The sequence below is a fragment of the Triticum urartu genome, chromosome 2A, assembly GCF_056163025.1.
Source record: "Triticum urartu cultivar PI428250 chromosome 2A, HENAU_Tu73, whole genome shotgun sequence".
Taxonomy (NCBI): domain Eukaryota; kingdom Viridiplantae; phylum Streptophyta; class Magnoliopsida; order Poales; family Poaceae; genus Triticum; species Triticum urartu.
In genome coordinates this window covers 484,787,517-484,812,341 of record NC_141874.1, presented here as the reverse complement: position 1 = coordinate 484,812,341, position 24,825 = coordinate 484,787,517, and the positions used below count along the sequence as shown (strand labels likewise).

Here is a 24,825-nt window from a genome sequence, read left to right as displayed (position 1 = left end):
ACAGGTGCATTGGCAACTAATCTAGGCAGAGCGCATCGTCGTATTCATATACAGATATCATGTCCTATTTGTGGAGCGGAGATTGAAAGCAGTTTTCATGCATTGATTTCATGCATGCACGCCCGACGTGTTTGGGAGGGCTTACGTGCAATCTGGCCCTTGCCTGATGACTCACTACTAGTGGACTTTGTTAAGGACTGGATAGTGCAGCTACTTTCAAAATGTTTGGACAAGACCAGGGACTTGGTAATCATGACGATCTGGCGTATTTGGCAACTCCGAAATGATATAACACACGGGAGGAATGAGACCCCAGTAGAGGTAACTGTGGATTATCTTGACAGTTATTATAAGTCACTGAATTTGGTAAGGAACTATAGCATGGAGGAAATCGTCAAAGGGAAGATGCCGTTGTATGAGGACAGTCGGCCAAAGTGTGTAAAAAATACAGAATCCCCCACGCCTTGGCCTCCTCCGCCTATGGGCTGGGTTGCGTTGTCGGTAGACGGTTTATTCTCAGGCCAGGATGGACGCGCTTCGATTGGCATGGTGCTTCGCAGGGAGAACGGATCTACAATTTTTGCGGCATACAGATACATTTTTCACTGTAATGATGCCCTGGAAGCGAAAATTCATGCTATTATGCAGGGTATGGCACTGGCCATTCAACATTTGGAATGCCCAGTGATTGTTCAATCAGACTCTTCAAATGCTCTGGCCATTCTCTCGAGCGACAATCTTTCCAGGTCGGCCTATGGTCATCTAGCTGCTGAGATTAAAGCTCATTTGGTAGTTAGGAAGTTTGTTCCTCTAAACCTTGTATTGCGGTATGGTTGAATTCGATTCCTCCGTGGTGTGAGGAATTGGTGTCTCGTGATTGTAACCCTCTCATTGTGGAATAAAACATCCTTTCTCCCCGCAAAAAAAAACATGTTTGAAAAAAAATGTGTTTTTTTGTCATGAGAAAGTGATACAGTTTCCAGTCACATATCTTAACATTTTGTACATATCAATTGTAATAAAATTACCAAAGTTCTAATGCACGTTTTTTGTGAAGCCATACAGAGTTTTTTTGTTGTTGTAAAAATACTGATTTTGTTTTTTGAGAATTAGAAAAAGTACCGATTGACCTCTCGCCAATCGTCATTGGGGAGCGACGGAGCGCTGTTCCTCTTCTTCCCCCAACCTCACTCCTCCGCACGAACAAGCCTCCAGGCCTCCGTCCAGCGGGCGAAGCACGCCAACTCGAAGGATTTCTCTCTCATAGTCGTCGCCATCCACATAACCCGCTCTACCGAACTGCCGAGGAGAGGAGATCCACCTGGTCTGGTCGATTTCTTCTGTTGGCGACGAACCCCTAACCTGCTTGGATTGTTCATTTTTTTTTATTTGCTGTGAGCAGTCCAATCCACATATCTCTTTCCGGGACTGATATCGACGCATTCCTTTCGCCGCGGTCTCGTTTGCAGCATGGTCATGGTGGAGTTCTAACTGCAGTTGGGTTTCCAGTAATTTTGGGGGTTCAACAGTTCAACAGAACCCCCAAACCCTACGTTAGATCCGCCCCCCTGCCGAGCTCCGCTACGTTTATGATATTGTGACGGCATCGTAGAGCCCTTCACTGCTGTGAGGCTGGGACTTCTAATGGGCCAGATGGTGAGTGCGCCACTGTTATGCTTTAACATTTTATTAAGGCTGGGTGCTCGTCTTGTCTGACGACTGAGCCTGTTCCGATGCCCCTGAAATGGCGAAATTGTGCAGGTTTCCGATGGTGTCATCCAAGAACAGGCAGCTCGCAATGGTAATCACGATGTAAACTTACATCTTCTTGCAGCATGTTGTTTTGGTTATTTGGTTGAGCACCTGATTGGTATGCGGTTGCTTTGTTGCATTTTCTTTGCCAGGCGGGATCATTAAGAACGGGAGGGAAATCCTATTGCAGGTGAGAATATGTCTAAGCATGTATTTTGTGTTTGTTGAAATATATTGCCCGCCTCTCTCCATCAGTTCGGACTTACGGATGAGTTGGCTGGAGCATGAATTCAATAGTGTCATGCTGTGTATCAAATCTAGAGACATGGATCTTAGAAATGCTACTGGACTTAGAGACTGTTCATTCCAATCGATAGACATCAGGATATGTGCTCACTTGCTGTGAAAACACAGCCAATAAGCATGTTCTGTAATCTGCTAGCACATACTTTTTTTCTTTCAATTACTATAAACCAGATATAATTTCATTTTTTACCGATAATTATTCGGATGTATCTGACCGGCATCGGTGTGGAAACTCAATGACGTATCAGGGTAATCTAGCATCTAGTTTCTGTTCAGTTTGAGTTATTTTGCTCCTTGTGCAAAGTACAAATAGGAAAGAAGCTATTGCTTATAGTAGTTGGTCTTGTGGTCTTAAGGTTGCCCATGTCTTGGTGAGCGTGCATTTGTGCATCATCGTAATTTGCATTTAGCTTGACATGGCCCACTCACCAATTTAAGATAAGCTATGAATATTTCCCGTATGACAATGGCAACAGGACTAGTGCCTTTCATGAATACAGAAAAGCTCATTTAATGAACAAGTACGAGTTCTCTCACATATCTCTTGATATCAATTGTGTGTCAGGCTTTTAACTGGGAATCCCATAAACACAATTGGTGGAGTAATTTAGAGGGCAGAGTTGCCGACATTGCTAAATCTGGGTTTACATCAGTATGGTTGCCTCCACCGACACAATCGTTATCTCCAGAAGGTAAGCTAGTCATGAGTTCACCATTACTCTTTCTTATCAAAAGAATAGTTGCAGAAAGTCTGACTGATGCGTTTCTCCACAGGCTATCTGCCACAGAACCTGTACAGCCTTGACTCTTGTTATGGTTCTCTTCAGCAGCTAAATTCGTTGATTCAGAACATGAATGACCACAATATAAGGGCTATGGCTGATGTAGTTATTAACCATCGAGTTGGGACTACTAAAGGATCAAATGGGATGTATAATCGTTATGATGGTATCCCAATATCATGGGACGAACATGCGGTTACATCTTGTTCTGGTGGGAAGGTAGCCATTTTACAAAGACTAAGAATAAAGAAAACAAAGAACAAAAAGAAACCCCCGTATAAAACAATGACCAGGGTACTAGCGACCTGGAGTTTTACTTCTTATAGTGATGCATAAGTATGACTTGGTTTGTACAAGATATTCCTATTTTGTGCAGCCTTTTTCTTATCACCATATCTTGATTGCTAAGCACTATTATTAAGCATTACTCAACTTTGGTGCAACTTGTTTATCAGGGGAACAAAAGTACTGGCGATAACTTTGATGGGGTTCCCAACATAGATCATACCCAGCCATTTGTAAGGAAGGATATTATTGAATGGCTGATCTGGCTTCGGGAAACCATTGGTTTTCAAGATTTCCGCTTTGATTTCACAAAAGGGTAAATAGTCAATTGGCTAGAAACATACTATTATTAAACAAACAAATTAACTACTGTTGCCATATTTTTGCATTGTTAATGTGCTGATTGGCCACATTTTCTGTTTAGTGCAGTTATGCTTCGAAGTTTGTGAAAGAATACATTGAGGAATCAAAGCCTCTTTTTGCAGTGGGGGAATACTGGGACAGCTGTGAATATGCCCCCCCTGACAACCGTCTGAGCTACAATCAGGGTAAGAGATACATAATGGCATCTGTACTGATTACTATGCCACAATGATGTAATTTCTGGCCAAAGCGCTCTTAACCAATCCCTTGACTGACTACCATGAATATTATGGTAATATACATATTATGCCCATGTTATCGAAATTTATCAATGTTAGATTGTTACCACTGTCCTGGTTTCCTCTTCATTTGTCTGCCCATCTCTCTGAACCGTTCTTGACATGGAAGGTTTAATTTACTACTACGAATGCAAGGCAGTTCTGTAACTATATCAGATTGTCTCCACGCATTTGTCGTATTGATGAAACCAAATAAAGACATACAAGCAACATCTTTCATTTTTTTCAGATAAACACAGGCAGAGAATTATCAATTGGATAGATAGCACTGGAGGACTTTGCGCTGCGTTTGATTTCACAACGAAGGGTATTCTTCAGGTTAGAAATGATCATGGTTCTACGGAGCAAGTAAGTATCTTTGGTGATTTGTTTGAGCAGTTTGGTGTTGCTGGAGCAGGAGGCTGTGAAAGGAGAGTTGTGGCGTTTGCGCGACCCTGAAGAAAAGCCGCCTGGTGTGATGGGGTGGTGGCCTTCAAGATCAGTTACATTTATTGAAAATCATGACACAGGGTCAACTCAGGTCCATGTTTCCCCCCTTCTTTGCTCAAGGCTAACTTTTCCAAGTTAATATTTGCTTGGAATTGTTCATTGGGTTCTATTAAGCACATCTAATTGGAAGTTATATTATTTCAGGGCCATTGGCCATTTCCATCTGACCATGTCATGGAGGTATGGCATCAGTTGTTTGCATTACTTATCCATAGACTGGTTTTAGTTAGAAGTGAATTGCATGTTCTACGCAATCAATTTATACAACGATGATGATTTTATAAAACCCTGACGCAGTTAAATAATGATCGTAGGCATCAAAAAGTCGTTCGTCACATTAAGAATTTCAAGACAGGTATCGTCAATAAGGATCACATGTTTATACTGTATTTGAATAGACAAAGATTTCACCCATATTGTATCTGACTTGATCTAGATATACTGTTAGTCTGTTTCAAGATGTGACCACTGACCATGCTGCTGCAGCTGGAACTAGTATAGAAGTGAATTGTGTATTAACAGCCGCTTCCGCATCATTTGCTTTAGAACAAGTGAGCTGTTCTCTTCGGAGATATAACTGTTAGTCATTTACTAAACACATGCACAAACTAATTGTCTTTCAGGGATATGCTTATATACTCACGCACCCTGGAATCCCCACAGTGTTCTACGACCATTTCTTTGATTGGGGAGATTCTTTCCACGATGAAATAGCAAAACTGGTATTCTGTTCATACCAATCTATTCTAGCATACATCCATGACAGCTGTTTGCCCTAAACTTTGAATATTATTTTTTGTACCCAGATGGAGATTAGGAAATCCCAAGACATACATAGTCGTTCAGCTGTCAAAATTTTGGAGGCAAGCTCAAATCTGTACTCGGCAGTAATCGATGATAAGTTGTGCATGAAGATCGGAGAGGGCCCCTGGTGCCCAAGCGACCCAGAGTGGAAGCTGGCGGCATGTGGAGACAGATATGCCGTGTGGCACATGTAGGCAGCGACAAGCCGCATCAGCGTGCCATATTTCTGCTGAAGAGAAGATTAGCCTGGTAACTGAAGTACACCACACCAGATTACCGCAGCATACCTACACCTATCTATTATGAATAACGATATGTGTGAGTGGAACCGGGTATTCCTGAAGAGGCGCTAATGCCGCGCTTCTCCTGCCTGCCTAGGTTCGAGTTCTGGGACAAACCTGACGGCCACCTTACTTTATTCAAGTGCTAAACTTCGAAAATAGAATAAATTGTTATGAGTGCACCATGTCACTGCATTCATTTGGCTAGCCAATAATAGAGGGCATCATCCTATCTCTTTATGTATGAAATGCAGAATGTACATTTATAATGTGACAACTACACACAGCTGCTTGATTATATAGTACTCCCTCCGCCCTACAATATAAGACGTTTTTGTAAGCTATGTTCGTTTTTGTAAGCTAACATAGCTTACAAAAACGTCTTATATTGTGGGACCGAGGGAGTAGAAAAGAAGTTTCATGTTTTAGTTTCCCCCATGTTATGTATTCGTGGAAAGTGTATCTGGGCAGGTTGAGGCAATTTTCAAAGGTCGTCTGCTCTCACAGCATTTTGCCTGTTTGCATCGTGGCAATGTTGACTTAACCTGTTGGCAATCTTCCAGCGGAAGGAGGGATTCCTTCCCAGCCAAGGAGTCGCCTGGCATTCTCGCACACGACTCCCTTAGTTACTGTAATGCAGTTTTTAATCTTCATTACAATTAAGTCCGTTTTCCCTCTCTTCGCTAGGTGTTGGAGAGAGGGCATGTTCTGTAATAATCATCTTATGAGTATTTCGGAACAAAAATCTCATGTATACATACTCGTGCAAAATAAATGGCGGGAACAGGTACAAAATATAAATCCCTGGCTCACCTTCCCGCCGCCGGCTCTTCACCCCTTCCAGTTCCGTTCCTCCCACCTCATGGCGGTGGAGCCGCCACCAAGCAACCACCACGGCGACCCATCTACTTCTGGCGGCCTGGGCTACTTCCATCTCCGCCTCCTCGGCCCCGCCGCGTCGCTCTTCCTGCTCCGCTCCGACCGCCTCTATTCTCTCTCCTTTTCCCGCCGCCGGGGCTACCGCCTCCGCCTCATCGCGTCCCCTGCGCGTCGCCGCAGGCGCTGCCGCCGCCGCGATCTTCTGCTCAGCACTGCCGGCTGCGTCCTCCGCCTCACCCACTGCTTTTCCAGTCCCGACGCCGTGCGCGTCAATGGGCTGCCCCTCGACGACGGCGGCGGCCCGGTCAATCTGGCCGTGGGCGACGAGGTCTCGCTGCTCCTCCTCGGCTCCAGGTACGGATTTGTGGCGGAGAAATTTGTCGCTTGCGAAAGGGGTGACGAGGTAGCGGGGTCCTGCGAGGAGGTTCTTGTGCTGAGGGCAGAGTCGCTCCGGAAGCGGCTAAGAGCGATCTCAGAGAGCCAGGACCCTATTTCTTTCTTGAGGGATCCACACCGTGCACATGCCGGAGTGAAAAAAGCGAGAGGAGAGGGTGATTTATTGTGTCAGGGCAATCCAATTAACTCTTTTCCTCAGGAGAATTTGCGGCAACAAGAATGCAATTCTGATCAAAACAGACCGGGACACCAACCTGATGTTACAAACGAAGATACTGTTCAGGTGCCTCAAAGAAGCAAACGATGCAGCAATGTAGAGCTCAAAGGGTGCAGTAATGGGAATGTAGAGCAACATCACACGGAGGGTTGCTACTCAGACGGGAGCATATTCTTCCTGAACCGCCTCACTGGCGTAAGACCTGAAATGCGAGCGGAGCAACACAGTGGAGTGACCCTACCACAGCTTCTCCACCCTATTGGCAGCTTGTTGCGAGTGTTTATTGCAACGTTTACCTCTGACATTTCCTGGTGCGTGCTCTCTCCACTGTTGAATTTCCCCCTTTGTCATGTTGAGATCCATGATTAAATTCCCCATGGAAGTCGTAATTGATGTACGTCTCTCAGGTTCCTGGACTACTGTAAGATTCCCCAGTACCTGCCAGTAACAATAGCATGCCACAACAAGGACAGATGCTGGAGTGCGAACAGTGAAAATAGAACTGCAGTCCCTTTCGAAAACCATCCTAATTTACTTCTAGTGTAAGTGGCTACCCAAAAAATCCTTGCAAGCTAATATCTCATGCTTTCATATTTTGAATCCATAGGGTGTAGGCAAGTCAGACACAGCATCTTAGTTTGCAGTATTTGCTGAGCTTTATGGTAGACCAAAACAAGTTAAGCATAACTTTCCTGGAGGATTAATACTGATTTGTTGATGTGTATTTTGCCTTTAAGATACCCCCGATTTCCAGAAGTGATAGCATTTGGAAAGGATAGGAAGAATCAAGGAGTTGCATGCCACCATCCAAAGCTCATAGTGTTACAGAGAGAGGACAGCATGCGTGTTATTATTTCTTCAGCTAACTTGGTACCTAGACAGGTCAGTGTTACAATTCATGCCATAATGTCTTGTCTTGAATTCTTTATTTTTTTCCTGGTGATTTCTGTTGCTATGCTCTTACTGAAAGCAAACTATACTTTGTGCAGTGGCATCTCATAACAAACACAGTGTGGTGGCAAGACTTTCCCCGTAGGACATCCCCCGATTATTCAGATCTTTTTAGTGCATTCGAGGGACCAAAATCTGATTTCGCTGCTCAGTTAGTTTCATTCATAGGATCCCTTATCAATGAAGTCCCTAGCCAAGCATATTGGATAAATGAGATAGCGAAGTATGATTTTGAAGGAGCTGGTGGGTACCTTGTTGCTTCAGTACCAGGGTTGTATATGCCAAGTCCTTGTTATTTGGAGTCCAATTATTGCCTTTCAGTAAGTCTACTCTTATTACTGATATAATATGTGATGTATATTTTCTTGTTTAGTGAAGCCCTTAGGAAGAATAACTAAACATATAAACTATATTCAACCAAACAACATGCTATCTATTATTTGCGTACATTCTCAAGTACAAACACTTGTCCTAACTTCTAGTTCTTCATTAAAATAGTTTTGACCTATTCCCTGACCAGACACTATCGATTATTTATGCAGGAAAAACAGATTATACATACAAAATCTTCATATAGAATATTCCTTGGTTCTGTGCAAACATCTGTAGTTGGTTTATCCCATCGGTTTCACTTACCATCTGATGCCGGTTCACAACTGAAAGCCTTGTCTGTATTTCTTGGAAAATGCCGTGAAAACATGCATGGAACTACAGAAGTGATCTTGAAAAGAAATACAAATATACCTGCAGATGCTAATGCTGTGAGTGTCCTTGTTGCTGATCTGGATAAATTTTGTGAGGAAGGTACATGCAAACCTCAAAATGTGTAACTTTTACTGCACGTTAACTCGCATCCTGATGTGCTTTGTGTTTCATGATTCATGTGCAAATCAACATATTTGCTTCCCTTTCTGTTATTTTAATCAATAACCATGTCCAATGCCCCGAAGCAGATTCTGTCCAACTTGGTTTCTTGCCTAGAGAGGTTGCGAAATGGGTATCTCCCCTTAGTGACACGGGCTTCTTCAAATTTTCTGGATTTATCTACCCTAGAGAAGCCCTGGAAGCTGCATTTGGAGCAACTAACACAAAAGTGCAGTTGCTTATGTATGTATCAAAGGTATTGTAGGAAGATCTCAAGATGCCTTTTGATATCTTTGCAGTAGTTTTGAGAAACCCATGCTGATCTTAAACTCTTTCTATGAAATTCAGGGTCCAGAGTTTTCTCAAATTTCAGGGCTGATTCAGGATGAACATCTCCCTTCATTGTGCTCACTTGTAGCGTGCTTGAAAAGAAGCCCTGGGCTTTGGCGGTTAGAAGAGGTAATAAACCAAACTAAAGTTTGATAGCATAATTTACTATTCCATATTTTTTGTTAAATTAGTGGTAATACTTACTCTGGGATACTTGAAATTTGTAGCTCCATAGCACTATCAGGTGATTGACGTAGCTCACATTAATTTTTTGCCACCATTTAAAGGGAACAGTCTTCCATTCTTCGGTTTCATACGACCTTACATATTTTATTTCGTTCAAGTATCATTGGCGTAAGTTGAATTATCGTTTGTATATGACTTGCCAATATATATGATAAATTACTCCGTGAAGAATCCTGTGAGAATTACAAATAGTACAGGATAGATGCGATAGTGCAATTTCTCCCCAGTCCCCACTGTTCCGCGCGCGCACTCTATGCAATATGATTCTGTTAGTTCTTAAATAGCCTGACTAGTAAATTCAGCGTTTATTCTTCTTGCCTCTCGTATTTTTTCACGGGGATTTCATGCCTCTTTTTATCAGCTTGTGTTTAAAGTTTCCTAAGTTACTTAGTGACTGTCTAAGTTAATCCCTTGTCCCCTGCTATGTTTAGTAACCCATTGTCTTAAAACTATGATCTGCATTGTTCTGCAACAGGTATTATCACACTTTAAGTGGCCTGAAACACTGGAGACTGATTTTATGTACAGTGAGTAAAACCATCTTTCTTTTGTTACTGGAAGCCAATCATCTTAATATGGGATTTTTTAACTAAACACGTTTATTTACGAATTATATTATAGGTGCTTCATCCATCGGGACTTCTATTAATCCACAGTTCATTGCACACTTCGCTTCAGCGACAGGTAAACGATCCAATCACGATGTTGACTCCGAAGAATCTGATCCAGAGGTAATATTTAATTGCCCCATGAACTACACCATCTCAGTAACTTCCTGGCTTTTTACTCATTATTCATGGACATTCATTTCCCATGTTCCCCAATCTTCCTAGTGGGGTGGCTGGACAGCAGGCCATGAGCTAAAGAAGCCATCAATCAGTTTGTTATTTCCAACAATTGAGAGGGTGAAAAGCGCGGCTTGTGGAATTCAGTTGTCCAGATATTTGCTTTCTCTACCTGAGGTTGATTTCTCTTTCCAAAATCTTGATTATGTGCTTATTTTATCGGTTAAAGAGCTCATGACACATTCACATCATATTTGAAGTTCCCATGGCCTAGCTACTTCCTTCAGGATGAAGTTCCTTATTAATCTGGGATGCTTTAGTTCAATGAATTATGTAGCTGTGCACAATGAAATAGGCGACACACATCTCTCTAGTTAGAGAAGCAAGTGATAAGGATATTAGTGACTTAGAGGTGTTCCTTGTATAGCAGATACATTGCGGTGGGAATAGTTTTTCTTCCATTATAATATCCTGTCCAGAATATTGTAGTCTGGTGGTTGAAGAAAGAAGGCATAAGTTATATTTTATGGTTCTACTTCTACCCATCTCATATACTCCATTTTTACAGAAAACGTGGCAAAGATTGAGATCTACCGGCATATTTCATGATGCAATCCCACATCCACATGATAGGATAGGGCATCCTATGCATGTTAAGGTATGCTCAATATCATAGGGTAAATATTCATTGCCTTCTCTTGTTAATGCTGAGGTGGATAGCATATGTAGGTCTTAGGCGACATCTATATTAGGGAGGATGATGATTCAAGGAAAATTATTACTCCCTCCGTCCCATAATATAAGAGCGTTTTTGACACTAGTGTAGTGTAAAAAATGCTCTTATATTATGGGACGGAGGGAGTATATAACAATGCGATTTAATGGATAACGAGGGAAAGGAATTCACAATGATGAAAAAAATTCTCTCACCCTCAACAGGTCAACGGAGTGGTCAGCTTAGCAGAACTAGAGGCTAACTTTAATCATCATCCCCAATATGGATGTTGCTAACTAATGAACCCCAGTTACAATATTGACATCATACTCTATACCAGGTTGCTCAGAGGCGATTCCGGTCTCGGTTAGGTGGCTATTCATTTGGCTGGACTTACTGTGGATCTCACAATTTCAGCCCAGCTGCCTGGGGACAACCGTTGCGCCCTCCGTCCAAAGCGAATCCTACTGATGCCACCAGAGGAGCTCCTTCTGGGTCAAGGCTGCACATTTGCAACTATGAGCTGGGCATCATTCTCATTGCCCCGCCGCCAGGCATGTCAAAGGAGGGCAATGGAAGGAGGCATGGGATTGATGGCATATCCCTTCCATTTGTCATCCCTGCACCACAATACAAGTACAGTGATAGGCCCGCGACACCGCTGGCTATACGACAAGCCATGGCCGAAGCTTGTATTCCGCAGAGCGACTTGTCGGAAGAGACTGACGAGGATATACCAGATGAAGATGATGAGCATGTGGTTGAGCTATCTGACTGTTGTCCTGAAGAGAAAGAAGAGGAAAAGATCTACGCAGAGACTCTATGGGGGCAGGTGGATTCTTCTCAGAGCCAGGGAAAAGATTCCTGAAATTGGAGGCTGGCTCTGCAGTTTTTCAGAAAGTACAGACCAGATATTCATTGGATAAGAGCGTCCAAGGAGAGTACATTAGATCTAAACATGACAGTTGACAGACAGATTCCAAAGCTGGTTCTCATATCACAGTGAATTCATCATTCTTAACAAGAGAAAATTATCGTCATTGATTCTCATATGAAGTTACAGGCATAAATCACATGAACAGCCGCCTGAATCACCAGGATTATTTCTTATTAAAGGATTGTAGATGATTCAATTGCTTTTTTTTAGCTTGTATTGTGTGGTGTATCTTGTCATTTATTGGTGTATTGATAATTATCATTTGTACACTTATCAACAGAGCCTGGAAGGCAACTATTTCTGATGTGAAGAAACATTGGAACGAAATGTTTTACTTCCTCTGTTCCTAAATATAGGTCTTTTTAGAGATTCCAGTACAAACTACACGTATATAGACATATAGATTCACTCGTTTTGCTCCGTATCTAGTCCATAGTGGAATCTCTAAAAAGACTTATATTTAGGAACGGATGGAGTACTTTACTGTGTGTGATGTGCCTTGCCTAGTTGAGTATCATCAATCTTCAATCTGTTATTCCATTTTTTTTCTGCATGAATACCTTTGTAATCCTGCTATAAGGTAATCTGCAAATCAAATAAATTTTCTCCTTTGAAATTAAAATAAAACCTGCATCTTTGATATATTTTGTAGTTTCATCCTTTCCATCTGCAAATTGCATGTAAGCAAGAAATAATGTGCTGGTTGACCACACGTAGATAATTGCAAAACCCTTGGGGCATCTCTAGCCGATGAGTTAAACGGTGTTTGGACCTAGTTGAACCCTTGTATCACATACTCCCTCCGTTCCAAAACAGATGACCTAATTTTATACTAACTTTGTACTAAAGTTAGTACAAAGTTGAGTCATCTATTTTGGAACAGAGGGAGCACATTTAAAATTATTGTTTGAGTATCCATGGGATCTTCGACCTCCTCCACATAAGTATTATTGTTCTCCTTGAGCATACCTAGCACTATCATGACTGAGATCGTCGAGGCCTTGGATGTGATGAATGCAATTGAGACATGAAACTTGCACCCCCTCCCTCCACACTACAATGAACAACAACAAGCTCAAACCCCACGGCTGCAAACCATCATCAATGTTTCGGCCGAAAAAGAAAAGGAATTTATTTACCTATGGCATTTCATCGAGCACTGGAGTGCGGGTGCGGCGGCCAATTGTCGGAGGAGGTGTAGGGGTGGCCGGAGTGGGGCTACGATCCTCCGAATGAGAAGAAGGTGGTGTGGGCGTCGGCGCAACCTTCTTCTTCATGCTGCCTCGGTGATCGCCTCCATCAGCTACCTCGCTCGCTTGCCATCGATCGGAGCAGTGGGAGGGCGCCAGTGCATCGTCGCAGCCGTTGGGGCCTTGCCACCGGCCTTTGATGCTGGCGCGACGGTCTGGAGTAAGTTTGTTTGTCCCCAACCTCTTCCTTGGCACGCACAGCGGTGGAAGTGTTGTTTCCGAGGACGTTGAGCCAATGGGGTCGTGAAGTCGGCTTCCGGTTTCATTCCGCCTGGCATACAAGGCAACAGTGGTGCTGACGACAAGGTTTGGCGGGGGTGGCGAGGAGAGATGGCGCCTCAGACGGGACAGGGACAAGCGGAAAATTATTCTAAGAAGTGATGTCGGTTAAGTATATTTGAGAGAGTTAGGTTGCCTTTGGGAAAACTCTCGTAAAATTTTGCTTCTCTAAACCTCCTAAAACTAGCCTACCACAAGAATGACAAACTTTATTAACTTTCTGAAACGTTTCACACAAAACACCAACTTCCTTGTAATTGAACCTGCCCATACGAATTCAAGTCCTAGACTTGCGTAGGTGATCGTATTTTCCTGGATTTATTGCACGCTTTCCATCACTACTCTTTCAAAAATATAGTGTGCCCCTTAAATATAAGGTGTACAAGGTGACTTCGTCAATATTAAAAGATCTGCGACAGTTTCTCGAAGGTGTTTATATGGATATGGTGTGCGTACATGTTTGTTTCTCAAAAGAAATTAAAAGTAACACTGACATACATACCCTTAGAGAAACTCTAATGGGGCAACCCATTTCGTCCGCGGCCGTTCGTTTGGGTCGGTCGGATAGTAAAGGCGACCCAACGCGCCGACCCAGCAGACGTGCGTCCGTTTTACGTCCGCGGGCGACCCATTCCCGGCCCATTTTTTAGCCTGATTTGCGTTAGTGCGGACACGCGACGGACGTGCGCGCGCTCGCCTACTCCTGTCCCTGGGCCCGCTGGTCTGTGGCACATTGGCCTCCCCTCTCACCCCCCGGCCAACAAGCAACCCTCGCCCCGCCTCCTTCGTCATCGACGCCGCCGCCCATTTTTGCCAGCGACTCTTCCAGCTACCGCCGCCTCCATATCCGCCCAGCACGCCGCCCTGCCCCCAGTCGCCCGCCGCCGCCGTTTTGCCGTCGGGGAGCAAACTGGTTCCTGCTGCTGCTTCCCCCACCGCACAGCCGCCCGCGACCAAGAAGACGCCTCGCCGCCCCCGCCACATCCGACCGGCACGCTCGTCGGACGCCGTCACACTCGTCGGACGCCGGCAGGGCAGCTAACTAGTCTGTGGGCGCCGCGTCTCCCCTCGTCGGTCGTCTCCTTCTTCGACGCCCACAAGTTGTTCGACAGTTTGCCAAGGTACGAAAATGGACTCCGCCGACGAGTTCTTTTTCCACAATTTCCTTTGCGACTCCGACGATTCGTCGTCCGACGAGGAGGAGGAGATATTGGTTGCCGTGTTGGTTCATCACCACCTCAACAACCAACGGCCGTTGTTCCGTGGCTCCATTCTGGGCCACCTTCCGGCGTTGAATCGTAACCGAGAGAGCAGGCATTTTCTTCTCTGGAAGGACTACTTTGATACAACAAACCCGTTGTTCAAACATCACAAATTCCGCCGCCGGTTCCGTATGAGTAGGCATGTTTTCAACCGTATTAGAGAGGGAGTGGTCGGCTATGATGACTACTTCGAGTGCAAAGAGGATGCCGTCGGCAAGATTGGTTTCTCCTCTTATCAGAAATGCACTGCCGCCATCCGAATGCTTGCATACGGAGTGCCCGGTGATCTCATTGACGAGTACGTCCATATGAGCGAGTCTACATGCCTAGAGTCCCTGTATAAGTTCTGCAAGGCTGTGATTGCTGTGTTTGGCCCTGAGTACTTGAGAGCTGACAACTGAAGATATAACCCGTTTGTTGGCGATGAATGCTAGCAGGGGCTTCCCGTGGATGCTTGACAGCATAGACTGCATGCACTGGGAGTGGAAGCACTGCCCTTCTGCTTGACAAGGATAGTATAAGGGATATGTCAGGGCTTGCACTGTCATACTAGAGGCCGTGGCGTCTCAAGATCTCTGGATCTGGCACTCTTTCTTTGGCATGGCTGGATCACACAATGATATCAACGTGCTTCAGCGCTCGCCGGTGTTTGCTAGGCTTGCCGAAGGCAACAACCCACCGGTGAACTTTACTGTCAACGGCCACAACTACGATAAAGGGTACTATTTGGGTGACGGTATCTATCCTCAGTGGATCACTATTGTCAAGACAATATCCAACCCTGTCGGAGAGAAAAGGAAAAGATTTGTCCAAGAGCAAGAGAGTGCTAGAAAGGATGTCGAGCGTGCCTTTGATGTTTTGCAATCTCGATGGGGCATTGTTCGGTATCCTGGTAATACTTGGAGCACGCAGAAATTATGGGAGGTGATGACTGCTTATGTGATCATGCACACTATGATAGTAGAAGACGAGCGTCCGGAACGTCTGTATGATCAAGGCTTTCAGTTTCAGGGTGAGAATGTTGTGCCTGAGCATGGAGTAGCGGCAACATTTGAGCAGTTCACTCAGTTTCATGAAGACATGCGTGATTGGGAAACTCACGTGCAACTGCAAAATGATTTGGTTGAGCATATGTGGACTCATGTTGGCAACCAATAGATGTATCTTCTTTTATTCGTCTGCAAAACTATGTGAAACATTTTTTTTGTATTTGGCTTGTAAAACTATACTCCCTCCGTTTCTTGATATAAGGTGTATAGATTTTTAAGAATTTTTTCGAAATATAAGGTGTATTACCTTGCACCACTCGTTTGGATAACTTTTAAAGGAATTTGATTACATTTCCTTACATAGGGCAAGCTCCTCTATTTTCTCATGTCAATTGTTCAGGTGTAGTCTCGCCCAAAACTTGTGAAATTTTCCCTCCACATGCGTTCTTTAATTTCCGTGCCAAAAACTATACATCCTATATTTAGCAACGGAGGAAGTACTATTTATTTGGCGGCTAAACTATTTTGTTTGTTATTTCATTTCACAATATGTTTGAATGCAAATCAATGTAAAATTGGGCGGCCAGTCGGTCACGCCTGCACATCGGCGTGTTAGGCGCGCTGTCGATCTATACGAAAAACAGGGCGGACATTAGACGGGCGGCCGATCCAAACGAACAAAAAGTGAACGAAATCACCGTTTGGGTCAGCTGGAGTTGCTCTTAAACCAGCACGCAAAATAAAATGGAAACAAAGAAGGTGCCGCGCCCAAATTAACATTTAACGTTCGCATCCGCATTTGGTCTAAGGATGCGATGGTTATCTTTTTTTTATACGAAAGACCGAACCAAGGACGCGACGTTGGATCGTCGATCAAACTGATCGGACGATCGGCAGTCCCCGCAGCGCGTTCACACCACACCCTATTCGTTTCCCACGCCACGCCACTCCTCCTCCCCGTTCCTCTTCTTCCCTCCCCACTCCCGCCGCTCGTTTCAAACCCTCCTTGCGACCCCAGCCGCGATGGCCGCCGCCATCGCCGGCGACGCCGAAACCGACCTGACCCTGCCCATTTCGGACGACCTCGACGACAACGGTTTCCCCGCGTCACCCCCCACCGCACCCGCCACCAGCAGCTTCGCCGACGACTTCTACCGCAGCGGCATCGACTGGTCCTCCCTGCAAGCCCCTCCTTCTCATCGGAGAAGGCCAGCCGATGGAACAACGGAGAAATTTTGCGGCCCGTTGGTTCAGAAGAACCTCTTCCAGGCGTGGGGGATCGAGAAGCCAGCCTCTGGAATGACGGAGAAAGTTTGCGGCCCGCCGGTTCAGAAGAACCTCTTCCAGGCGTGGGGAATCCAGAAGCCGCCGCGGGAAGAGGCGGCGCAGGGGGTCCCCGTTGGGGCTGGGGCTTCCTCCTCTTCCCCTTCTCCTTCTGTTGCTGGGTCCGGTAGGAAGCGGCGCTGGGGAGGCTTGGACGAGAACGGGGCGTCCAGGAAGCCCGTCGCTTGCCCCTTCTACAAGAAGATTCCCGGTAAAGGCTGTTCCTGCACTCACGGTTGGAATTATGGCCGCGTATTGCGTTACTAGGGTCTATTGAAGAATTGCTGTAGTGATTTAATTAGTTCACTACCGCGTGTCTCTGTGTATGTGGCTCCGCGCTAACTGAGAACAGTAGCATATTGAACGCTAGCTATGTTTGATGTCACTGATTTGTTCTTTTCATGTATCTTTAAATTGGGATCTAGGTACGCCGTTCACGGTGGACGCATTTCGGTATGGAGCAGTTGAGGGGTGCTCTGCTTATTTTCTCAGCCATTTCCATTATGATCATTACGGTGGGTTAACCAAGAAGTGGTGTCATGGTCCTATCTATTGTACTGCACTCACTGCACGCCTGGTGAAGATGTTACTATCAATTGACTCTGCGTAAGGCTTCATTTTTCGGAGTGTTTGATGATGACCTCTCCAATTCTCTACCACCAACAGCAGCAGCAGTGATACCAACTACTGAGTGGCAAATTGATGTTTGCAGGTATGTTTGTCCCTTGGAGCTTGATACTGAGTATGTCATTGACGGAGTGAAGGTTACCTTCTTGGAGGCCAATCATTGCCCTGGTGCAGCTCTAATTCACTTTCGTCTTAGTGATGGCAAGACCTATCTCCACACTGGGGATTTTAGAGCATCAAAATCCATGCAATTGCACCCACTCCTCCAAACTGGCCGCATAAGTTTGCTTTATCTGGATACAACATATTGCAATCCAAAATACAAGTCAGCTCACAACCTTGAAATTAAGCATTTCCTCTATAATGTTTACTTTGATAACCTGATAGCTGTTTCAGATTTCCACCACAGGAGGATGTTATTGATTTTGTTGTCAGGACAGCTCAAAGGTATCTAAAGAAGCAACCAAAGACACTTATTGTTGTTGGGGCATATAGCATCGGGAAAGAGAATGTCTATCTAGCAATTTCTCAAGCTTTAGAGGTACTATATAGCTGGGATTTCACTATTTATTGCTGTCTTTCTTGCCAAGTAGTATTTCCTAATGCTGTGCTGTCTGAAATGGCCATGAGCGTCTTTTAGTTTTCAGATACTCCCTCCATTTACTTATACAAGGCCACTATGGAATATACATTTTGCATCTATACAAGGCCACCAACAGTAATCGAGGCAAAAATTTATGATATTTTCTTGGACTAGTAACCTGTTTAAAACTTGCATGCATGCATGCAGTCGTAATGACACTCAGCTATTTCCTCCACTCAGACTAGCCACAGTGGGAGTAACTTCAGCAGTAACTTCAAGTCCAACTAAGCAAATTTGTCTATGTGGCAAACTGGCAATGAGTTAATGAAGAGAGGTAGTTCTAGTAACTTAGCTAGTTACTGTAACATCACATGTCCCAATGCAGTATGAGTCTATAACCTAATAAATGGAGCTTTGCATGACACCACACCTATGTTACTACCCACTATGAAGGTAGTAACATAGTCTAGGGATATGTGTATGTTACTAGTGTATGTTACTCTCCATTGTGGCTAGTCAGTTTTCTTGCATGCATGTGGCGTATTAATGATCCTAGTAAACGAAAAGAAAAGCTAGCTTGCAAAGTATGTATTAAATTTTATCCTGGTACCTGTAATATGAGATTGTGGCCTTGTATATAAAAATGGAGGGAGTAAGACATTTTTGTATATTCTTTAAAGGTCCCTATATACACTGATGCATCACGAAGGCGGATTCTTCACTCATTTGGCTGGCCGGACTTGTCCAAAAGGATAAGTTCATGCAATCAAAGTTCACCACTTCATGTTCTGCCCCTTGCATCACTGCAACATGAGGTCGGAAATGAATATCTGATTAAATTAAATTTTGTGGCTTTATCTAGTAACATCTCTCACCAGAAAGTAGCTTTTAATAGAACTTGAAGAAGTACTTGGAGACTCTTGATCAAAGATTTCTAGCTGTGCTGGCTTTTCGACCTACAGGTTAATGATCTCTAGGAGATAAATTCTGTATTCCATAATTTGTGATTGCATAATTCTTAGTTCTCTTTCCTAATCTTTTATCAGGTTGGACTTTTTCTGAGGCAGCTGGAAAGGAGCTTGACTTAATTAAACCTAGCTCTAGAGGCAGAGTTACAATCTATGGTAGGATTTGTTAGAGCTGATCATGTATTTTCCGTCCATGTTTGCTTTATTAATGTGAAGGTAGGTAACCACCAAATTCATTCTCAGAAATTAAACCACATCTTATGCGCCCTATATTAGGCCGTCCTACATGGATTATGTGTTTTGTTGAACTTTAAAATGAACTATCCTTTTAAACCAGAAGCTGAACCGTATAAAAAGCATACGTGGTTCAAATTCAGATTTTTAACTGTAATATGATGATTAACCTCATTCTTATCCAATCTGTGTCAGGTGTCATGTTCAGCAATTCCAAACTTGCATACATTTTCCGCCCCTTTATGAGTTCTGAAGTAATTTCTTCTCCTTGTAGGTGTACCTTATAGCGAGCACTCAAGTTTCAGCGAGCTTAGGGACTTTTTGAAGGTAAATCCCCAAACTGTTGTTACATTGTTAGTCTTTGCTGCGATGTTTTCTAACCATAGGATAATATTTTTCTGGTTAGTTTCTGAGACCTCAAAAGGTAATTCCCACTGTTAATGTTGGTAATGCGGCAAACCGAGATAAAATGCAAGCTTATTTCCGGGAATGGCTCAAGGGCACGTGATGGATGGAGGCATGAAGCGTGATCAGTTATGTAAGCCTCATATGTGGAATTTTCAGTGTGGTATCTGTTGTATGCCTTCCTACATTTAACAGTCTAATAATGCTTTGTATCTTCGTGAATTTTTCTGTGGAGAATATTTTCTACTCCCTCCGTCCTAAAATAAGTGTCTCAAGTTTAGTATAACTTTGTACTAACGTTAGTACAAAGTTGAGACACTTATTTTGGACAGAGGGAGTATATACTTTAACAGATGCCTTATTTATGTCCCAGCGGCATCGTGATGGTACATGAAGATCAACCAAAACCTTTAGAGGATTATGCCTTTTTATTCTTTTCTGTGCTGAAAAGACATGTTTGAAGAGGTGCCATTTCTCCCCACATTTTGTAAAGGCATGCATTTTTTTGCAAGGAAACACTAAAGCTTTTGTCTTGATGCATCGATAGAAATAGAAGTTTTTTTGTACAAGCCTAAGAATAGGGATCACAACCCCAGCAGATGATGCTACACCTGACACCCCTGAGCACTAAGCTCTGCCAGTAGTGACGCCTGAAGTCCTTGTACTGGCCCACAAACTGTCGTCTGCCTGTATTGTGTCGCAACAGCTTGGTGAGTGACATTGAGCCTCTCTGTTGAAGATGGCAGCGTTTTGTTGCTTCCGGATCCAGTATGCTGTGAGCATTGTCATTTGAGGCATGTATTTTACTGAAGCAGATAAAAATGTATTCTGTTGCTTTCTCATTTGAGAGGCAACTCTGTTTTTTGTTGCTCACATGTTGCTTGTCATTGAAGTCATAACATTCCAGACTCTGGTTATTAATTATTGTTCAATCAAATACATATTCTGCACTCTCTATTCCAGCATCCATAATTATAATTTTGCACTGAGCTTTATTCTTATTGAATGCAATACCAGATTTCTGTAAAGCCACACTGTCCGTGTCAGTTTTGTGTCAGCTAAGTTTTCAGAATTTCATGAAATCATCTTCTAGCCATATTTGACTTAAATAATAAAGGTTTATATTGTAGTACATGTTATTGAAGGAACTTCAAGCTGAAACTATTTGTTGTAAGTAAACTATTGTGCTTATGAATCCCAAATGGGTCTATAGATTCATGAGACTACTGATGGTAGGAGTAGATATCTTGCTCAGATTTCTGCTGCTCATTGGAATAGCTTAATGCCATTTCCCCATTGTAGGTGTCATCGTGCATCTCGGCATTACCATGGCCTCCTAAACCTAGAAAGTCTTGCGTTAGTCCCACATCTCTAACCCCAAAAATGGTCTCATGCGCATTTTGCTGCATATGATCCTCATCAACCATGCTAGAGCTTCTATTTTCTGCCCCCATGGAAAATGGCGGTAGTCCGATCCAAGGCACTGCATTAGGAGGTCTCATGCAGCTACCAGTCCATGGTGAGTTCATGTAGGAGCTGTTGTCTTCAGCAGTCTTCTTTCTATCACTATTAGCTATCGGGGTCCCTAGGATGCCAGAAGATATCCCAATGTGACCTTTGGTGGTGAAATAGTTCGGGAAACCTTTCAGAAGCAATGGTGTCGTAGGATCTTCACTGGTCTTTGCTCCCATCTCTGCTGCTTTCTGTAGCAGGGCTGTGGCTGACATGTATGGAGAGCTCATGGACATGTAAGGAGAGCTTGGTTCACTCCCATCTGCTAGAGTGCCAGAATCGTGTGGTAATATCATCTGGTTGGAGAACAATGAAGTGGACCTTCGGATGAAAGTATAAGGTGATAAAGACCCCAGATGGTCGTCTGAACTATGGTCATTACCAGAGAAGTTTCCGGCTGCATCATTTGGGGAAGAGTCTGGACCAGGTATCGTGTGCGGAAAGATGCTCTGCTGTTGGCCATGCAAACTTCCCACCATGGCAGCGAGGCTTTGGTTGATTCTGGAGTTATCTTCAGTTAATGCATCACAGAAGGCTCGATGTGTGATGAAGCTGTCCTTTCTGTAACAATATTGTAACGGGAAGAAATGTCAGTTTGTAAATATCGGCACTTCAGATGGTTACACTTGTGATTGTTCACTCATGTGGTGTAGATTGCCTGGAGAAGGTAGGGAAATGTTTTTCTACTAGGATTCCCAGCTTATTGTGTTTGAGATTCACTCTGAAACAAGAGCAACTTGGCAAAACATCATGTAACACTTAGAAACAAAGATATTCTTTGACAAAACTAAAAAAATGTGGCAAGGATATTCAGGTGAAATGGATGGTGGATCTATGCACGCTAGGTAGCATGCATGGCAGAAAATAAACTATATATGATTCAATCCTATGTTTGCACCAAGTGTGGGAAACTGATGCTGGCTTGTTTTGTTTTTGTAATTGAATTTCTAGCCGGTGAATACACGGTTCTTTTAGGTCAAAGGATTATTTAAAGAATTTCGTAGGATTCTAATCCAGATGAAATTTTCCTTTAGGTTCATCTGATTCAAAGGAATGGATCCTCCCAAATTCCTATGGATTGCTTTTGTACACTACAATTCCATAGGATTCCTCGCAAGAGGTTAGATTGCATGGAAAATTCCTTCGAGTCTATGACAACTACGATATCCACTCAAATCTCTAGAAAATTAGTGTTTTCCAAATGGTGAAACCAAATAACCTTAATACTAAATCCCTTGTACTTTTGATTTCTGTAGGATTTGAAATGCCATGACATCCTATTCCTATGATTTTCCTATTCCGGTGCTTTTTGAATACTGCAAACCAAAGAGGCCCTCAGGGGTATTGAATATCACATTTGGAGCAGTCATAATCAACAATTAATCTAGCTGAAATATCTACTTGTTGAAATACCAGACAACTCCAGGATTTAAGAGCCTGTTGTGCATTATAGTTCTTGATTGATGAGAAAAATACCTTGAGAATATTGTTCCGCAATCACAGCGGTACTCCTTGGTGCCACATATCTTCGTGTGTGCTCTCCAGTCCGATTGGACTGCATATTTCTTAGAGCATCTTTCACACTTCCATTTCTTCTCGCCATGCTTCCGTGAGTAGTGCTTCTTTATCCCTGTTAGATCACCCAAAGCACGGGTTGCATCATGGTGAGGGCAGGTGGCTTCAGGGCAAATATACACCTTCTTCTTAGCGTCGGTGCCGCTTGTCTGCTTGAGCTTCCATGGTAAGTTGTGACACCTCCTGTGGAGTTGAAGGTTTTGGTCTCTCTGGAAACCCTTATGGCAGACTTCACATATATATCTGTTTGTTGCCAATAATGTCTTGGGTGAGAATGCAACTACTTCTGCATCTGGATCTGCACAATGAACAAGATGAACAGATGGGTGATGTTAACAGATTGTTGCTCCTGTCCGCATCCTACTTTCATCCGTCATTTCACTCAACAACAAACTGTTTGAATGCTATGTGTTTGATTAATTGCTGCATGGCTTAGAGCTATTTATTACCCGTGAAATAAATTAACTAGACCTGGGGTGAATCATGACAGGATTGGACTGTAAAAACAATAGTTCAGCAGTGAAAGTAGGTTGTTTACAAGTGATCGTTCAGGCTCACTAATACCATAATCTGTCTTTATACGTACGTTTCTAATCAACTTGATATCATGACAGCATTCTATCATCTTTATATGAGAACCACTCCATGTTGGCACAGTTAAAGTTTATACTTGGATTATGCCTGGATCCATCTTTCGTGCCATCATGTTTTTGCCTTTGTGGTAGTTGAAAGTATGGGTTGAACTCATAAATACTGAAACAATATATGCTACAACTGTTACCTTACCTGGTTGGCCAGGATGACCTCGTCTCTTTTTCCCTGCATGGATGATGGGGTCGCCTTTGCTCAGTGCTGCTTCACAGAGTGCCAGCTTCTGTTGCTGCTGGAAGTTGAATAGAGACTCTTCCTCAGATGTCTGAGACATTGTTTGGTAGCTCAGTTTCTGGTGTTGGGAATGTACTCTAAGAGAGGAGAGCGCTGATTTAAGCATGAGGGAATGGAATAGGAGAGGTCAATTTCTTTTCTGTCAACATCGGTAACTGTTGCTTCACCATTTTTTTTGCGGGAAAAGCTTCACCATTATTTGCCATTAAACAGCCAAAACCATATTTTGTTTCCTCAATTATTTTATATTATTATTATCTCGTTGATTGATCTAATAGTTTTTGAGGCCACTGGAACAACTGGAGGGTCATATTAACATTAGGAAGATATTAACTTTCATATGACTTTTTTACAGGTTAGAAGCTGTACACATTATAAATACCGACAAGAGAGGATCAAGCGCATCAGGCATCTTACTCTGGGAGGGTATAAACCTACTAGCCTGTCATTGTCGACGTGAATTCTGTGACGTGTATGTATATTATATCTTGGAGACAATGTCACAATCGAACGAAGGAACTGATGGAGGATCAAGAGTAGATTATGCTTAAAGTGCAGGCATGAGACGGCGGAAGGGTAATGACAATGGAGAGATCCGCTAGATGTGACAAACGCTGGCCACATTTTTTAGTCGTTGTCCTTCGTATGAACCCTGTTTACTGATACGATTGGTTTTACTTAACTACCTGGCGCAATGTTTCAGTAATAAGGAAGAAAATTGATGGTTATGGGGTGGGGTATTGCTGTGTGGCTCATCTAGGATTGGCCACAAACCACAGAGTCACATTTCGTTGGTTTTACAAGGCCAATTACTTGCATTTGTGTTAACTGAGTTAGAAAAAAGAATATCATTTTCATTAAAAAAACGTGCTTGAAATCTTTCCTTTCCTTTCCTTTTCCTATTTTAGATGTATCTTCCTTTCCTTTTCCTACTTTGTGGCTATGTTAAGAAGCTCTGGAATTCGTGCTGTCCCGGCGCTTGTTGGAATGGAAACGTATGTTTAAACTCGGCGCTTGTTGGAATGGAAATGTATGCTTAAACTTTGCATGCGATGATTCCAGAGAACCGAAAGCTGGGAGCATTTTGGTTGCGTGGTGGAGCTTTCTGATGGGCGGTTTCCCCGAGAGAGCACGGCGAGTGACACCCCGCTCTCTTTGGCTCCTTGTGTGTGCGAGCCTGCAGCCAGGGCTGAGGCAAGAACAGGCAACAGGTCTTCCAACAGTATTCACCAAACGGCCATGCTCAAATGTC

General features: G+C 43.5%; 5 protein-coding genes across 9 annotated transcripts; 4 read left to right on the top strand and 1 right to left on the bottom strand.

Annotated features, from left to right (window-relative positions):
* Nucleotides 1–1,123: 1,123 nt before the first annotated feature.
* On the top strand, nucleotides 1,124–5,643 carry AMY2 (alpha-amylase-like 2). Of its 3 annotated transcripts, none has more exons than XM_048701286.2 (13): nucleotides 1,124–1,324; nucleotides 1,470–1,656; nucleotides 1,762–1,801; nucleotides 1,905–1,942; nucleotides 2,624–2,750; nucleotides 2,833–3,059; nucleotides 3,296–3,441; nucleotides 3,555–3,673; nucleotides 4,017–4,105; nucleotides 4,185–4,307; nucleotides 4,421–4,456; nucleotides 4,900–4,998; nucleotides 5,083–5,643. In XM_048701286.2, the coding sequence occupies exons 2-13, from the start codon at nucleotides 1,645–1,647 to the stop codon at nucleotides 5,272–5,274; spliced, it is 1,248 nt and encodes a 415-aa protein (XP_048557243.1). In that variant the 5' UTR covers nucleotides 1,124–1,324; nucleotides 1,470–1,644; the 3' UTR covers nucleotides 5,275–5,643. The 3 variants fall into 3 exon arrangements, with proteins under 3 accessions (XP_048557243.1, XP_087400263.1, XP_087400264.1); XM_087544137.1 differs by having other exon boundaries at nucleotides 1,131–1,324; nucleotides 1,403–1,656; XM_087544138.1 differs by having other exon boundaries at nucleotides 1,131–1,329.
* Nucleotides 5,644–6,200: 557 nt separating this feature from the next.
* On the top strand, nucleotides 6,201–12,225 carry LOC125537965 (forkhead-associated domain-containing protein / FHA domain-containing protein). Its single transcript, XM_087544136.1, has 12 exons — nucleotides 6,201–7,164; nucleotides 7,261–7,395; nucleotides 7,591–7,735; nucleotides 7,843–8,124; nucleotides 8,347–8,608; nucleotides 8,758–8,924; nucleotides 9,017–9,127; nucleotides 9,720–9,771; nucleotides 9,866–9,975; nucleotides 10,078–10,206; nucleotides 10,598–10,687; nucleotides 11,085–12,225. The coding sequence occupies exons 1-12, from the start codon at nucleotides 6,224–6,226 to the stop codon at nucleotides 11,610–11,612; spliced, it is 2,952 nt and encodes a 983-aa protein (XP_087400262.1). The 5' UTR covers nucleotides 6,201–6,223; the 3' UTR covers nucleotides 11,613–12,225.
* A 2,114-nt stretch (nucleotides 12,226–14,339) lies between these two features.
* On the top strand, nucleotides 14,340–14,873 carry LOC147985556 (uncharacterized). Its single transcript, XM_087541639.1, has one exon. It carries the CDS (start codon nucleotides 14,340–14,342, stop codon nucleotides 14,871–14,873), a length of 534 nt encoding a protein of 177 aa, XP_087397765.1.
* Nucleotides 14,874–16,405: 1,532 nt separating this feature from the next.
* SNM1 (DNA repair metallo-beta-lactamase family protein) lies at nucleotides 16,406–24,301 on the top strand. Of its 3 annotated transcripts, none has more exons than XM_048701282.2 (10): nucleotides 16,406–16,995; nucleotides 17,210–17,390; nucleotides 17,497–17,736; nucleotides 17,808–17,952; nucleotides 18,675–18,809; nucleotides 18,890–18,956; nucleotides 19,041–19,118; nucleotides 19,471–19,523; nucleotides 19,603–19,729; nucleotides 23,929–24,301. In XM_048701282.2, exons 1-9 carry the CDS (start codon nucleotides 16,485–16,487, stop codon nucleotides 19,702–19,704), a joined length of 1,512 nt encoding a protein of 503 aa, XP_048557239.1. In that variant the 5' UTR covers nucleotides 16,406–16,484; the 3' UTR covers nucleotides 19,705–19,729; nucleotides 23,929–24,301. The 3 variants fall into 3 exon arrangements, with proteins under 3 accessions (XP_048557239.1, XP_087400261.1, XP_048557237.1); XM_087544135.1 differs by having other exon boundaries at nucleotides 19,603–19,734; XM_048701280.1 differs by lacking the exon at nucleotides 23,929–24,301 and having other exon boundaries at nucleotides 19,603–19,823.
* LOC125537964 (protein indeterminate-domain 12-like) lies at nucleotides 20,501–23,613 on the bottom strand. The gene is made up of 3 exons (XM_048701283.2): nucleotides 23,475–23,613; nucleotides 22,590–22,986; nucleotides 20,501–21,674 (listed from the first exon to the last, which is right to left on the bottom strand). The coding sequence occupies exons 1-3, from the start codon at nucleotides 23,611–23,613 to the stop codon at nucleotides 20,825–20,827; spliced, it is 1,386 nt and encodes a 461-aa protein (XP_048557240.2). The 3' UTR covers nucleotides 20,501–20,824.
* Nucleotides 24,302–24,825: the final 524 nt, after the last annotated feature.